The following is a 16,757-nucleotide window of genomic DNA, read 5'->3' as shown; positions in this document are numbered from 1 at the left end:
CCTGTTATTCCCTTTGCACAGATAGCTCCCTGAACAATTGTCGCTCCAAATTCCACCAGGCTTTAAATAGAGAAAAAGTCTCTCTCTCCCTCTCTCCATTCAAGTACTAGATCACTTCCAGAATTCAATTAACAGTAGTTGAATAGGTAAATAAAATAAAATAATTAAATACAATAAGCATTACCAGGGCCCTGGAGGTTGAATTAAGGTAGAAATACTGTCTTCTCTTTTTCAAATTTTAGTTACTCAATTAATATATGTATGTATTTTTTTTTTATTAGAACAAGCTAAATTAGGAAAACTTAATCAAACTAAGGACTCTTAACACTACTCTCAATCACGGTTCTTTCCATTAAGGACTGTTATTATAAGTTTGGAGTATATTTTATCAGCTTCCTATTTTGTGCTTTTATGTGCTTTTATATGTGTATGTATTGTATTATTTGGAGGAGATGAGAGAGATTTTTCCTTAAGCAGTTTCATACTGTACCTGATAGTACGTTTTGGGATCTGTCAGCTCTGACACGTGTGGACCTAAGCATTCAGTGTTTTCCCACGGGGGTGCAACTGGCATTCTGAGCGGGACAATTCTCAGTTGCTCAGAACTACATCCGTCTTCACAGGGTGGCAAGCATTTTGGCATTCCCTCAAGGAGTGCTGGTTGCACCTGACCTCCTGCCCCCAGCATTTGGTGACCAACATGCTCTCACCTTTTCAAATTCTGATTAACTGTTTTTTTCATAGCTTTAAAAAAAAATAACTGGGGGATAATTGCTTCACAACGTTGTGCTAGTTTCTGCTGTACAACAATGTGAAACAGCTATAAGGACGCATATATCCCCTCTCTTGAGCCTCCCACCGCAATCCCACCCCTCTGGGCTGTCACAGAGCGCCAGGCTGAGCGCCCTGAGCTATTCAGCCGCTTCCCGCCAGCTGTCTGTTTTACACATGATAGTGTATACATGTCGGGGCCACTCTCTCAGTTCACCCCACCCTCCCCTTCCCGACTGTGTCCACCAGACATTCTGTATGTCCGCATCCCTATTCCTGCCCTACAAATAGGTTCATCCGTACCATTTTTCTAGATTTCATATATAACATATGTGTTAATATTAGATACCTGTTTTTCTCTTTCTGACTTACTTTATTCCATGAGACAGACTCTAGATTCATCCACATCACTACAAATGACCCAGTTTCGCTCCTTATCTGATTAACTTTTAACAAAATCTCATCCTCTGAGCACTCAACTTTATCATCTCACTGTTGGTGGAAAATTAGGATGGCTCCTAATTTTCATTCTCACAAATTCTCTATGGTAAACATTTTCATTCACACGTCCTTCTGTGTACTTGTGAGTGTTTCACTAATCAGACATCAGAAGTAGAGTCGCTGGTCATGTGGGCATGTCCAGTTACACTAGATATGTAAGTTTCCCTCCAACTTAAACACCTGCCAACAGTAGATGATAATATCCATTGCCCCTAAATTCTCCAATACTTAATACTAACCGGTCTGGTGGATTAAAAAAAAAAATACTACATTATTGTTTTAGTTTGCATTTCTCTGATTAATAGTGAGACTATTTATTTGAAATACATATTTTCTCTTCTGTGAATGACTTTCATTTCCTCTTCTGTATATGTACATATTTTGATTTTTACTACATATTCTTTGTTACCAGAAAAAGAAAAGCACAGTTTTAAAATAACTTGTATGTTCTTTAAGGCCTGCTTAGATGTTGAGACTTTCAAAAAATGGCCTTGATCTTTACTCTCACAAAATACTTCTCTTACCCTCTTGCCTAGATTAATGGTTTCTTGAAGCCCAGCCTGGGTTCTTATTCCCTTTGGCTGCCTAGTATAATGCCTTGCACAGATTTGTACTCAGTAGACAAAGATTTATAAGGTCGAACGATAGAAAGTAGAAAAGGTTAACTATGGGAAAACTCATGACTGACCAAGACTATATTTGCAATCTTTTGATCTTTTTTGAAAAACTCGTTATTTATTTATTTGTTGGTTTCTTTTTGGCTGTGCTGGGTCTTCACTGCGGTACCCGGGTTTTCTCTCGCTGCGCTGAGCAGGAGCTGTTCTCCAGTCGCAGTGCATGGGCTTGTCTTTGCAGTGGTTTCTCTTTTGTGGCTCAGGTTCCAGGGTGCTTGGGCTTCAGTAGCTGCAGCGCACAGGCTTGGTTGGCCCACAGCATGTGGAATCTCCCTGGACCAAGAATCAAACCCGCATCCCCTGTGTTGGCAGGTGGATTCTTAACCACTGGACACCAGGAAAGTCCCTAAACTTTCACTCTGTATGAACACAATCTTGAACCATCCTTACCAAAGATGGACATATTCCTACAAAGGATATGTAATGCTGTTTGGCTTTATAGTCACTTCCCTGAGAGATAACCTGATCTAAATTTTCTGGGAAATGATGCTTAACTCAATGAAGAGAGGAAGTTTAGGCATTTCTGAAAGAGTTGTTTGGGGAATGAAGATCCTCATTGCCATGCAGACATGGTGAAGTGTAGGTTGGCTGCCTGGTAGGCTCTATCTTAGATTTGCCTGGGCCCAGGACTCCATGAAACCTGGGATGGCCATGCTGACCCTACCAAGCTGCTACCAATAAATTAACGACCCCTGAGATGTTCCAAATTACAGCACAGTGTAATGCTTTATATTCAAGGATTTCTTATGTGCTTATGATATATAGTTACTGTTTAAAAGATTACCTTAAAAAAGTTCTCAACTGGGACTTCTGTGATGGTCCAGTGGTTAAGAGTCCATGTTGCCAGTGCAGGGGATGCAGGTTGGAATCCTGGTCAGGGAACTAAGATCCCACGTGCCTTGCAGCACAACCAAGGGATTTAAAAAAAAAAAAAAACCTCAATAAAAACTGCTATCAAGCTGTAATGATCAGAATTCTATAAATGCTTTAAACAGACATCATTAGATCTTGTTGAAAAGAATGCTAATGTCCAGATTCTTTACACTTTAGAATTTTGTTGCTTCAGATAAGTAATCTATTAACTTAAACTGAAATGTCCATTCAAAATATAATTATTGCAACATACATTTAAGAACTTGTGACTTCATAAAGATTTCATTTATCAAAAAAATTAGTATTCTGCCTGTAATCAAACCTGAAGTTTTTGATAGCCTCACTTTCAGCTCCTCCAATTTTCCTTTTTCCTTTTTTTAATTCAAGTATCATTGACAAACAACATATTAGTGTTAGGTTCCAACATTTAAAGAATTTGATGCTGAGAAGATTTGAGCACATTTGGAAATTAGTCCAATGAAGGAGTAAATAACTCAATGGGATTTCTTATAAAAATGCTTTTCCTTGCCATTGTTTTTAGTTAGCAAGTACATTTCTAACTCAGGACCGAGGCATCTCTGCCACAAAGAAATGTGCTAAAGAAGCAGACATTAGGACACACTGATTTAGAAAACAGAGAGCTCAGAGACCTATGTAGAAACTCCCTCTGCCTTTGGTCTTATGTTTAATTTTTATTATCAGGCTTAAATATCATAGCACAGGACATCCCAGCAGATCCATCACTCTCAGAGCAGGGCACTTCCTTGTACACCATGCACACCTCTGTAATAGTACTGAGTTCACTGACATTATCAGCAATATTTGTGTAGCTGCTCCTGTCTCCTTCCCTTTCGCTGCCCTGCACTATAGCTCCTAACAGCAGCTGCTACCCACCATGACCTAGCTTCCCATATCTGAAAGAAGCTGAAAGTAATCAACAAGTATATCTGAGCAACAAGAAAATCACACCTCAGAGGCAACATCACAAGTTATGGCTCTGGGGATCTCAACGGCTTCGTGACAGCTAATGTGTTTTGAGCTCAACTGTTTGCCAAGACTGCTTTGACCATAGCAAGCAGAACTTACTGCTGGCCCATGAGGCACTGCTGTTATTAATTCTGTTTTAGAGGTGAGAAAACTGAGGCTTAGATTGGTTATGTAACTTGCCCAAGGTGTTACAGCTATAAGAGGTTTCACGTGGATCAGGACTCTGGCAAACTGACACCAGAGACCACAGTCCTAATCACCACACTGAACTGTCTCTATTGACTCACTAAAAAGAACGGGAAAGGAAAAAGGAGCAAGGTGCAGAACAGGGTGCCTGGGATGCTCTTGTCTCCATAGAGCTGGGATTGGGGACATGCCTAGATGCCTCTGGACACAAAAGATTCCTCTCAGGAGGAAGCACAGAAAATGGGTAACATTGGGGTCCTGTAAGGAAAGGAACAGGGGTGATGTGGATTAAAGGGGAGAAAAAAAAGCTTCATTTTCATTATGCCTTCTTTTGAACTATATAGATTTTTTTCTACCATAGATATATGTTACCTTTTCTAATGTGTTTTTGGAGTTTATTTATTTTTTTAAACACATACATTAGTCTGAATATCCTTGGGACTTCCCCAATTCTGCAGGTATTTGTGAGTTTTAAACAATAGTGAACAGAGCTTGCATCTCTGTATAAAACGTCTGAATTCCTTGTGTTCAGCTTCATTTCCCTCATGACAATGGACTCTGCGATAACAGCTCAGTGGTTTTACACGTTACAAAACATGGTACCACACTTTTAAAAGAGAGCATGATAGATCAAAAGAAAGAGAGAAAATTGGCCCAAGCCTATTCTTATGGTTATTTTTGACTTGAAATTTTAAAAATCTGCCTACAAAGTAATGTGGGTTTGTTTGCTAGGACTTGCATGAGTAAGTACCACAGAATGGCAGTACTTTAACAGAGGAAACTGATTGTCTCATGTTCTGGAGATTAGAAGCCCCAAATCAAGGTGTCAGCCCCAAGGAGGGTTGGTTCCTTCTGGTGGCTATGAGGGGGGATCTGCTCCAGCTCACCCTCCTTGACTTACAGATGGCTGTCTTTAGGGAGAGTGTTCACAAGGCACGCTCCCTGTGTTCAAGTCTGTCTCCAAAAGTCCTCTTTTTATGGTCCTATTGAATTAGGACCCACCTTGAAAATGGAAGTGTTAGTCACTCAGTCGTGTGTGACTCTTTATGACCCCATAGACTGTAGCCCACCAGGCTCCTCTGTCCAAGGGATTCTCCAGGCAACAATACTGGAGTGAGTAGCCATTCTCTTCTCCAGGGGATCTTCCCAACCCAGGGATCGAACCCAGGTCTCCTGAACTGCAGGCAGATTCTTTACCATCTGAGCCACCAAGGGAGGAGACCCCTAGCACCCACCTTAAGAACCCTCATTATAACTTGCTAAAGACCCTGTCTCCAAATAAGGAAGCATTCTGAGGTACTAGGGCTCAGCACTTCAACATAAGAGTGTTCAGGATACAGTTCAACCCATAACACGCTGGGATAAGGCAAATCCCTCCTTTCCCCTTCAGCCTCATCCAGCAACTTTCTTTTCTTGATGTCTTGGCTCAGAGTTTGGCCTCAGGGCTACCAGGGTGGAGAATATTGCTGAGGTAATCTCTGAGAGGAAAACCCAGTGCAGGAAGAGTCCCTCCGCAGTTCACTCTGAGTGAAAGTGCTGCTCTCTCTTCCCCAGGTGGTACCACGGCAATCTCACCCGCCATGCCGCTGAGGCACTGCTCCTCTCCAACGGACGTGATGGGAGCTACCTTCTGCGGGACAGCAACGAAAGGATTGGGCTCTACTCCCTCTCTGTGAGGTAGGGTTCATAAGAACTCTATGAATTTAGTGGGATCCCATCTCTTACTTATATGGGCACTGACTTCAGCATCACATGCAGATTGCCAGAAGATGGAATTCGCTTGATTCTTGTTACATCAGCAGGTCCAAGGATGCCAAGCTCTGAGTGGTGAGGCTGCAGAAAACATGCCTGCTCCTTCCATTAGCAGGGGAAATATTATTAGAGCTGGGACCAAAACAAAATGTTAAAGCTGAAGGAGATTTTATGAATTATTTAATCTAAAACTCTTGCTTGATTGAGGAAGAAACTGAAGTGGTAAAGTGTCTTCCACTCAGTAAAAGAGTGCTAGAAACAGCACCAGAATCCTCATCCCTGGAGCCTGGCCCGGTACCCTTTTCACTGTTGTTTGCTTTCTCTGGAAAATCAAAATGACTTATGGCTATGAAACTTTCATAACCACAAACTCAAGCAGGCAACATGCAACTTTTAATTTTTTTCTATAAACAGAATTTCTCAAAGTTCCAATTCCCCCCACTGTTAAGAAAGTTAATCTTGTCCCCACCGGATATGCCTGGCTCAAAACAGTCACTGGCCAGCCCTTTCAGGGTTTCTCTTGCACACTTTCTCCTGGCTGACTTCCCTTTCAGAGAAGGTGACCTAGCCACCTGATAATCAGGGGGAGTCATTGGTTATCTGTTAGTACCTGTCACCTTGGCTTCCCCTGACATATAGCAAGTCTCACTGGGTTCACAGGCAGTTGCTAGGATATGAGGACTCCATGAAATTGCCCTCGGCCACCCACCCATTCTTGCCTGGAGAATCCCAGGGATGAAGGAGCCTGGTGGGCTGCCATCTATGGGGTCGCACAGAGTCGGACACAACTGAAGCGACTTAGCAGCAGCAGCACCCACCCATTAACCTCAAGCCATTATTGTTTTATTTTGTTTATAAATTTTTCTAAACAACATCTTTGGAAAATTTTTAATCAAAAGTGGAATTCTGCTTGAAGTAGGAATTCAACTCTGGGTTGAAGCAGGAATTGTGCTTTCTCGAATCAACAGCAAATGTTAAAATTATATTTAATGGTTGGATTGTTGATCCTTTATTGCATGGATCACTCCAAAATCTCAGACAAACCTGTGGAATTGTTGGCTCAAAGAAAGATAACTTTTCACTTTTACATGTTTCATAAGCCTTATAAAGAGATAACACATATATTATATCTATATACAAATTTAAAATATAAATTGTTAATTTCCATTACAAGCACTTGGAAATGCTTTAAAAACTAATAACCACCAGCAAAAGTGAGATGAACCAAAGACCAGCTCAGGAGAATGGTTGTTTTTATTCATTTGTTCATTCACTTCCTTAATAATATTTCAGAGCAGCCACTCTGTGCTTACCACTTTGATAAGTGTTGTAGGAGATTCAAAGACCTTGTCTTCAGGAAGTCTAGCCTCACAGGGGCAATGAGGCCATATATAAATACTCTACTACAAAGGAGAGTGCTCTAAATGACGTGAAAGACAGCAAGGTAAGTGTGTGAACTGTTGAGAAGAGAAAAAACAAGTAACTCAAGCTGGAATACCATGCAATATTTGATAGAGTAAGTGGCATTTGAACGGACACAATCAAAAACAAAGCGGAAGAAGTCACAGGTGAAGGGAACAGTACAAGCTAAGGGACAAAGGCAGAAGCTCCTAGGAGAATACTACAGCTGGTTGGACGATGGCAGTTGCCAAAACGTGGTCCCCAGACCAGTAGCACCACTTCAGAGCCTGTTAGGAACACAAGTCTTGGGCCCAGCCCTGGACCTACTGAATCAGGAATTCAGGGGGTAAGGCCCAGAAACTTGCACCCTCTAGGTGATTCTGACTTCTGGTTTTTGCTTAAGGTGGAAAATTACCTGAAAGAGAATAATAGTGGAAGTGAGGCCATATGTGTATGTGTGTGTGTGAGTGTGTGTGTATATGGTTATAGATATAGATACATATATATAATTTAATTTTCTGCCTTATTTCAAAAATGGCAATGAAGGAAAGTTGGTATTTTATTCAGCAGGGAGTGAAACAGGTGTGGGAGGCAAAGAACTGGGCTCACATAACTGATTAAGTGAAAAGAGGCAGAATTTGTACTGACTTCCAAGTAAGGGAGGAGGACCAGGCACAGAGGAGAATCTGGGGAGAGGGTGGCCTGCCGTTTCTATCATCTCTCTTCCTGTCTCTCTTACACTTATGCCTCCAGCAAAATACAAACAATCCATTTGAAAAATGAGCAGAAGACCTAATAAATGTTTCTCCAAAAAAGACATACAGATAAGTGCATGAAAAGATTCTCGACATTACTAATTATTAGAGGAGTGCTATTCTTTAAATGCCAGCAGTTTTGGTGATTGTGTCATAACTCTGTTTTGAGAAGGGTTTCACAGTGATACTAATGCCTAAGGTTACATTTCCCTTCAAAAAAGATACTTGTTTCCTAAGTAGCATTGTTTTTTTTTTCCTTTTTTTTTTCTTTTAGAGCCAAAGACTCAGTCAAACACTTTCATGTTGAATATACTGGATATTCATTTAAATTTGGCTTTAACGAATTCTCATCTTTGAAGGATTTTGTCAAGCATTTTGCAAATCAGCCTTTGATTGGAAGTGAGACAGGTAAGCTATGCACATATAGTTGACCTGAGAGATATTGTTTCAGAAGGGAGGGGGGACAAATGGATTTCAAGTAAATGGTTGTCACTTCTATTGGATTATGTGCATACTATATACAATTGGGTATGCTTAGAAACATATCTTTTCAATTACTATGCCATATGCTACATAAATAAATTATATGTATGTATATTATATATATATATACATATATATATATACATTTCAGTATTATCTTTAGGAGAAAGCAAAATGCTTTGTACAAAATAGGTGTTTTTCTCAGGATATATTATTTAGTGGATTGACTAAGAGCACACATTTTTAAAAAATGGCCTAATGATATATACAATAAAGAAAGAAAGAATAAAGGAAAGAACAACTTTTTGATTCATCAGAAGTTTAGGTATGGGCAGTTTGCCTATCTGGGAGACACAAAATGGCCATTTTGAACAGTTTTTGAGCATTTTTAAAAATGAAATTTACACTTAAATTTCCCCAAAGGTCATTGAATAGTGAAAATACTGACTAAAAATTGTTCTCCTAAGTCTTGGTTTCTTGTAAATTTTTAAATGGGGCTTAAGTATGCCTGAAAAAGTTTGAAATTTCCTTTTCGGGTGGTTAGAGTCAAATCAGAAAATTCAAATTAAAACCAAAACACACTATCTTGACTTTTTAAGTATCTAACTCATTTGTCTATACTATTTAAAGTATGTAAAAGATTTCCTTTGTATTTGTGTTAAAAGAATCACAATTTTGTATGTCCTAAATGATGATAATTCTCAGTTAATCAAAAGTTGGACAATTCCAAGAATCAAGCACAAAAGGAATTCAAGCATTAATGACACAGTCAGTTGCTAAGAATTTGTACACACTCATGTTCATGGTAAACTCGGTTAGCGGGCTTTTTGTTAACCACTCTGGGGAGAGATACGATTGCCTTTTCCTCTTCTGCTATTTCTGTGGCCCGAACAGACCCTGATATGAATCATACAGTGTTGAGCAGAGACGGAAACCACAAAATAGTTGCCTTACCTTATACTGACCGTGCAAGGTCTTTAATAGAATATTCCAAACTGTAAGACTGAAGTGATCCTTTTTTTTCTTTTTTCTGGTGAAAATCCTCCTAATAAACCCTGAAAATTACCATTTAACCAGCAATAGTTCTCATAAATAAAGGGCAAGTGGGGATGAATTGATTTCCACTGCTACCCTGGCCCTGTTGTTGTTCAGTTGCTAAGTTGTGTCTGACTCTTTGCGACCTCATGGGACTGCAGCAGCCAGGCTCCCTGGTCTTTCACGATCTCCCAGGATTAGCTCAAATTCATGTCCACAGAGTCAGTGATGCTATCTAATCATCTCATCCTCTGTCATCCCCTTCTCCTTTTGCCTTTGATCTTTCCCAGCATCAGGGTCTTTTCCAATGAGTCGGCTCTTCCCATCAGGTGGCCAAAGTATTGGAGCTTCACTTCAGCATCAGTCCCTCCAATGAATATTCAGGGTTGATTTCCTTTAGGATGGACTGGTTGGATCTCCTTTCAGTCCAAGAGACTCTCGAGTCTTCTCCAACACACTACAGTTCAAAAACATCAATTTTTTGGTGCTCAGCCATCTTTGTGGGCCAACTCTAGCATCCCTAAATGACTACTGGAAAAACTATAGCTTTGACTAGACGGACCATTGTCAGCAAAGTGATGTGTCTGCTTTTTAACATGCTGTCTAGGTTTGTCATAGCTTTCCTTCCAAGAACCAAGAGTCTTTTAATTTCGTGGCTGTAGTCACCATCTGCAGCGATTTTGAAGCCCAAGAAAATCTTTCACTGTTTCCACTTATTTCCCCTTCTATTTGCCATGAAGTAATTGGACTGGATGCCATGATCTTAGCTTTTTGAATGTTGAGTTTTAAGCCAGCCTTTTCATTTTCGTCTTTCACCCTCTTCAAGAGGCTTTTTAGTTCCTCTTTAATTTCTGCCAGTAGAGTAGTATCATCTCCATATCTAAAGTTGTCGATATTTCTCCTGGCAATCATGATTCCAACTTGTGATTCATCCAGCCCAGCATTTCTCATGATATACTCTGCTTATAAGTTAAATATGCAGGGTGACAATATACAGCCTTGATGTATTCCTTTCCCAATTTGGAACCAGTCCGTTGTTCCATGTCCAGTTCTAACTGTTGCTTCTTGTCCTGAATACAGATTTCTCAGGAGACAGGTATAGTGGTCTGGTATTCCCATTTCTTTAAGAATTGTCCACAGCTTGTTGTGATCCACATAGTCAAAGGCTTTAGCATAGTCAATGAAGCAGAAGTTTTTTTGGAATTCCCTTGCTTTTTCTATGATCCAATGGATGTTGGCAATTTGATCTCTCATTCATCTGCCTTTTCTAAATCCAGTTTGTATATCTGGAAGTTCTTGGTTCATGTGTTGCTGAAGCCTGGCTGAAGGATTTCGAGCATTACCTTGCTAGCTTGTGAAATGAGTGCAACTGTGTGGCAGTTTGAACATTCTTTGGCAATGCCTTTCTTTGGGATTGGAATTGAAAACTGACCTTTTCCAGCCCTGTGGCCATTGCTGAGTTTTCCAAATTTGCTGACATATTGAGGGCACCACTTTCATAGCATCATCTTTTAGGATTTGAAATAACTCAGCTGGAATTCCATCACCTCCAGTAGCTTTGTTAGTAGTGGTGCTTCTTAAATCCCATTTGACTTGACTTCACACTCCAAGATGTCCAGCTCTAGGTGAATGACCACACCATGGTGGTTATCAGGGTCATTTGGACATTTTTTGACTTCTTTGGAAGTCACAGAGTCAGCACTGTGACCTATGAACAATTCTTCTGTGTATTTCTGCCACCTCTTCTTAATCTCTTCTGCTTCTTAGGTCCTTACCATTTCTTTTCTTTATCATGTCCATCCTTGCATGAAATGTTCCCTAAATATTTTCAATTTTCTTGAAGAGATTTCTAGTCTTTCCCATTTCCTCATTCAATCATTTTCCTCTATTTCTTTGCATTATTCACTTAAGAAGGCCTTTTTATCTCTCCTTGCTATTCTTTGAAACTCTGCATTCAGATTGGCTTATCTTTCCCTTTCTTCCGGAGAAGGCAATGGCAGCCCACTCCAGTACTCTTGCCTGGAAAATCCCATGGACAGAGGAGCCTGGTAGGCTGCAGTCCATGGGGTCACTAAGAGTCGGACACAACCGAGCAACTTCACTTCCCTTTCTTCCTTGCTTTTTGCTTCTCTTCTTTTCTCAGCTATTTGTAAACCCTCTTCAGACAACCACTTTGCCTTCTTGCATTTCTTTTTTGGGGGGATGGTTTTGGTCACCACCACCTGTTCAGTGTTACAAACCTCCATTCATAGTTCTTCAGGCACTCTATCAGATCTAATCCCTTGAATCTATTTGTCACTTCCATTGTATAATTGTAAGGGATTTAATTTAGGTCATACCTGAATGGTCTAGTGGTTTTCCCTACTTCCTTCAATTTAAGTCTAAATTTGACAATAAGGGGATCATGATCTGAGCCACAGTCACCTCCCAATCTTGTTTTTACTGACTATATAGAGCTTCTTCATCTTAGGTTGCAAATAATATAATCAATCTGATTTTGGTATTGTCCATTTGGTCCTATACATGTATGGAGTTGTCTCTTGTGTTATTGAAAGAGAGTGTTTGCTATGACCACTGCATTCTCTTGGCAAAACTGTTAGCCTTTCTCCCGCTTCGTTTTGTACTCCAAGGCCAAACTTACCTGTAACTCCAGGTATCTCGTGACTTCCCACTTTTACATTCCAATCCCCTATGATGAAAATGACATCTTTTTTTTTTTTTTCCTCTTCTTATATTAGTTCTAGAAGGTCTTGGAGGTCTTCATAAAACCATTCAACTTCAATTTCTTTGGCATTAATGGTTGGGGCATAGACTTGGATTACAATGATGTTGAATCGTTTGTATCAAAACAAACCGAGATCATTCTGTCAGTTTTGAGATTGTACCCAAGTACTGCATTTTGGACTCTTCTGTTGACTATGAGGCCTACTCCATTTCTTCTAAGGGATTCTTGCCCACAGTAGTAGATACAATGATTGTCTGAATTAAATTTGCCCATTCCTCTCCATTTTAGTTCACTGATTTCTAAGATGTTGGTGTTCACTCCTGCCTGGAAAGTTTTTAAATTTCTTAAATCTCTTCCCTTCAGGCTTATTTCCTACTTGTGTCCCAACCTACTCTTATTTTTGTTCAATTCTTGGGCACTGGCAATGGACAGTAGATGTTGAAGCTGAGAACTCTGTTTCACCTACTTTGATTTTTGTCCTCTCTTTGTTCCCCAGGTGCTGGGACAGTGAGTGATACTTTGGGCGAGTGAATGAGTGAATGAATGAATGATGAGCTGCAGCTCTTTGTGTCTTTCAGAGCCAGTACCATTGTTGCTTTCAGCCTTCTTTTCTCTTTCCTAGCAAAGCTGACTCCCTTCTTTTAAACTCTCCCTCTAGATTCTATTTTCAATCTCTTTGGTCATTCTCCATGCTCCTGTCTGGATTTTCTCCAAGTTAGGAAAAGGTACCTATTCTGCATACCAGCAGATTTCAAAAATCATTTTTTTTAAGTTTTTTTTTTAACTGAAGTGTAGTTGATGGATAATACTATATGTGTACATATAGTGATTCACAATTTTAAAGTTTTACTCTGTTTATAGTATTATAAAATATTGGTTATATTCCCTGTTCTATACAATTATCCATGAAGCTTATTTTTATACATTAGAGTTTATACCTCTTAATCACCTACCCCTATGCTGCCCTTCCCCTTTCCCTCTCTCCACTGATAACCACTAGTTTGTTCTCAATATTTGTGAGTCTGCTTCCTTTTTATTTTATTCACTGTGGTGATGGTTTAGTCGCTCAGTTGTGTCCAACTCTTGAGATGCCATGGACTGTAGCCCACCAGGCTCTTCTGTCCATGAGATTTTCCAAGCAAGAATACTAGAGTGGATTGCCATTTCCTTCTCCAGGGGATCTTCCCAGCCCAGGAATCAAACCTGGGTCTCCTGCATTGCAGGCAGATTCCCTCGTTTGTTCTATTTTTTAGACTCCACATATAAGTGATATACAATATTTATCTTTCTCTGACTTACTTCACTTAGCCTTATGCCCTCCATCCATATTGCTGCAAATAGCAAGATTTCACTTTTTATGGCTAAGTAGTATTTCATTGTGTGCGTATATGTGTGTCTTATTTGAAAGGAACGTGTTGCACTACTTTCTGGCTGAACCTTCCTGGCACTGATCCAATCACTAGGTGATTGGGACAATGTTGGGACGTTGGGACAATGTTAAGCTTTTCCAGTAAATACAGTCATCTGAATAAATGTCTGTGGCTAATACAATAAGGATTATAATGATTTGTAACCCAGATTCCTATAGCAGATTTCTCCGAATCTAAAGCTTGCTGTATCTTTTGTCATTACTGTAATATCTATTTTATTTATTGCAATAAAACTTGGGAAACTGAGATTTCATCCTTTCCATTGCCTCTCCTCTCTCCTATTCATTACCAAGTTGGGAATTTGCTACTATTTAAACCTCTGCTATAGACTCCAGGTGGTGATAGATATGCACTTGACAGTCTGGCTTCCAGCCCTTGAGTTATATTCCAGTAACTATAAACATTCCTCTTATCTGTCCCTGCCAGCTGAAGGCAAAGCCACCAAAGCTGGGAACAAGAGGCAAAACCCATAACTTATGAGTGTTCCTATTTTGTCCTCTGGGAGTCATAGGCCTCAGGAAACAAGATAACAGGCACCACGTGCAGAAGCTGTGATGGCTCTTAAACCCAGATGATCCTTGGAAGTCACAGAGTCAGCACTGTGACCTATGAACAACCATGAACAGAAACTGGGATTCCATCTCCTAAAAACCAAACTCTTGTTCATTTAAGAGCTGGCTCCTGCAAAACTGTAATTCAAGAAGATACATGTGCCCTATATTCATAGCAGCACTATTCACAATAGCCAAAACGTGGAAACAACCTAAATGTCCATTGGCAGATGAATGGACATAAGATGCGATATACGTGTATATCACACACACACACACACACACACACACACACACGCAGGAATACTACTAAGCCACAGAAATGAAACATTGCCATTTGCAGCAACAAAGATGCAACTAGAGATCGCCATGCTAGGTGAAATAAGTCAAAAAAAAAAAGACAAATACCATGTGATATCACTTACACATGGAGTCTGAAATATGGCACAAATGAACCTGTCTATGAAACAGAAACTAACTCGCATAAGGAACAGACTTGTGGTTGCCAAGGGCAGGGGGCAGTGGAAGAAGGATGAATTGGGAATTTGGGGTTAGCAGATGAAAGCTATTATATATGGAATGAATGGGCAACAAGGTCCCACTCTATATCACAGGAAACTAATATTCCCTGTCCTGTGATGAACCATAATGGAAAAAATATAAAAAGAATATAGAACCATAATGGAAAAGAATATAAAAAAGAATATATATATATATATATACATACATACATATGGCTGAATCACTTTGCTGTGCAGCAAAATTAATACAAATTGTAAACCAACTATACTTCAATAGAAATTTTTAAATTAATAAAAAAGAATTGGCTTCCAGTGATCAGGAGACCTCCACCTAATGATTCCTTGCTCACTATCAGATGAAGTGCAAATTCTTATTAAAATTTTTGCTTGGTTAAGGATCACGTGGAGAAGCATTTTCCTGCGTTGTAGATGAGACCCTGTCAGGGTCCTGACATCCAGATCTCTGGAATGGGAAGGACTAGAGCTGGGTATTTTAGGCCTCTCAGCCCAGAGCCCACTCAGGCCAGCCTCACTTGGTAGGGTCTGGGAGTAAGTTTATTTAAGAGAGACTTTATCTTTGATGGCAATGGGACAGATAATTAAATAACCAACAACTGTAAGCTTTTGCTTTACAGTTTTCTGTCTATATAATGTCTTTCATAGAGTGAAACCAGAATGCTTGGTTCTGGGTCATCAGAAAATATTTGTACTCAAGATAGGTAAAAGTGTTAACCTATAGGGATGTATACTCTTTTAAGATTATTTCCCCTATTTTATTCTTATTTTCTTTTCTTTAAACTCCCAGGATTTCTGTTTCCTTAATAAAGAATGAAGATTCTTGTGAGTAAGATCTAACCCTCCTAATAACTTCAGGATTCTATTATTCTTAAATCTCTTTTTCCCTTGTTGTAATCTCTCTAATCTCCATTAAAGTTTCTGTTCACTGTAATTTCTTCTTATTTCACTCTTAAGATACTTCTCCTTCTCAAAACCCAATCATCTCCCAAGTATATCATACAATTTACCCAGTTGCCTTTACTGTATTTAATAGCCCTTTTACCTTTAAACATATTTTTATAAGATATTTCAATTGTTTGGTGTGGACCAATTTTTAAGTCTTTATTGCATTTACTACAGTATTGTTTCTGTTTTATGTTTTGGCCACGAGACACGTGGGATCTTAGCTTCCCAACCAAGGACTGAACCCACACCCACTGCACTGAAAGGTGAAGTCTTAATCACTGGATTGCAAGGGAAGTCCCTAACTATTTTTAACCCACTTATTTTTTAAACATCTTCACATTCATATATAAACGCCATGAAAAGAAGGATTCTTGTCTTTTTTGCCCCTGTTATGCCCCATCACCTAAAAGAATAAATGCTGATCATGACCCACAGCATTCCGTGGACAGTATACCAATACCAACGTCCACACGGCAGCTTTTGGGACAACACAACAACTAGCAAGCTGCTGGCAATTTTTACTTCCAAAATATGTACAAAGCATAATTTGAAAATGATTTGTGTTGTATGCATGCTCAGTAATGATTAAATTCAGACTCTACCTTTCATTTGTAATAGTACAGTGAAGTGGCTCAGTCGCGTCCGACTCTGCAACCCCGGACTGTAGCCCACCAGGCTCCTTCGCCCATGGGATTTTCCAGGCAGGAATTCTGGAGTGGGTTGCCATTTCCTTCTCCAGGGGATCTTCCCAATCCAGGGATTGAACCTGGGTCTCCCACGCTGCAGGGAGACTCCTTGTCAACTGAGCCACCAGGGAAACCCTGTAATAGTAAGATGTTATGTGAATCTTCTACTCATATTTGTACATGGCTTCTAAATTCAACTCAAATATATTTGAAAATATGAGAATTTTTTTTTAGTATGGACATGTTTGGTTCATTATTAATTTTTAATGAATCCTCTGGTATTTGACTCCAGAGAAGACAATGGCACCCCACTCCAGTACTCTTGCCTGGAAAATCCCATGGACAGGGGAGCCTGGTAGGCTGCAGTCTATGGGGTTGCACAGAATTGGACACAACTGAATGACGTAGCAGCAGCAGCAGCTTGTATTTGACTAAGATTTGTCTTGGAAAATGTACCCGGCAT

The 16,757-nt window shown here is 39.8% G+C and overlaps 1 protein-coding gene across 2 annotated transcripts in view; it reads left to right on the top strand.

Moving 5' to 3' along the window:
- The window catches only part of DAPP1 (dual adaptor of phosphotyrosine and 3-phosphoinositides 1), a 55,938-nt gene that overhangs the window by 16,151 nt on the left and 23,030 nt on the right, over window positions 1–16,757 (top strand). For both annotated transcript variants that reach the window (XM_005681377.3, XM_005681376.3), the window contains exons 2-3: window positions 5,547–5,669; window positions 8,175–8,308. In XM_005681377.3, the coding sequence (XP_005681434.2) occupies window positions 5,547–5,669; window positions 8,175–8,308 (257 nt within the window). The remainder of the gene's footprint in view (window positions 1–5,546; window positions 5,670–8,174; window positions 8,309–16,757) is intronic.

Source organism: Capra hircus, chromosome 6 (genome assembly GCF_001704415.2).
Source record: "Capra hircus breed San Clemente chromosome 6, ASM170441v1, whole genome shotgun sequence".
NCBI lineage: Eukaryota > Metazoa > Chordata > Mammalia > Artiodactyla > Bovidae > Capra > Capra hircus.
This window is presented reverse-complemented; position numbering and strand designations above follow the sequence as displayed.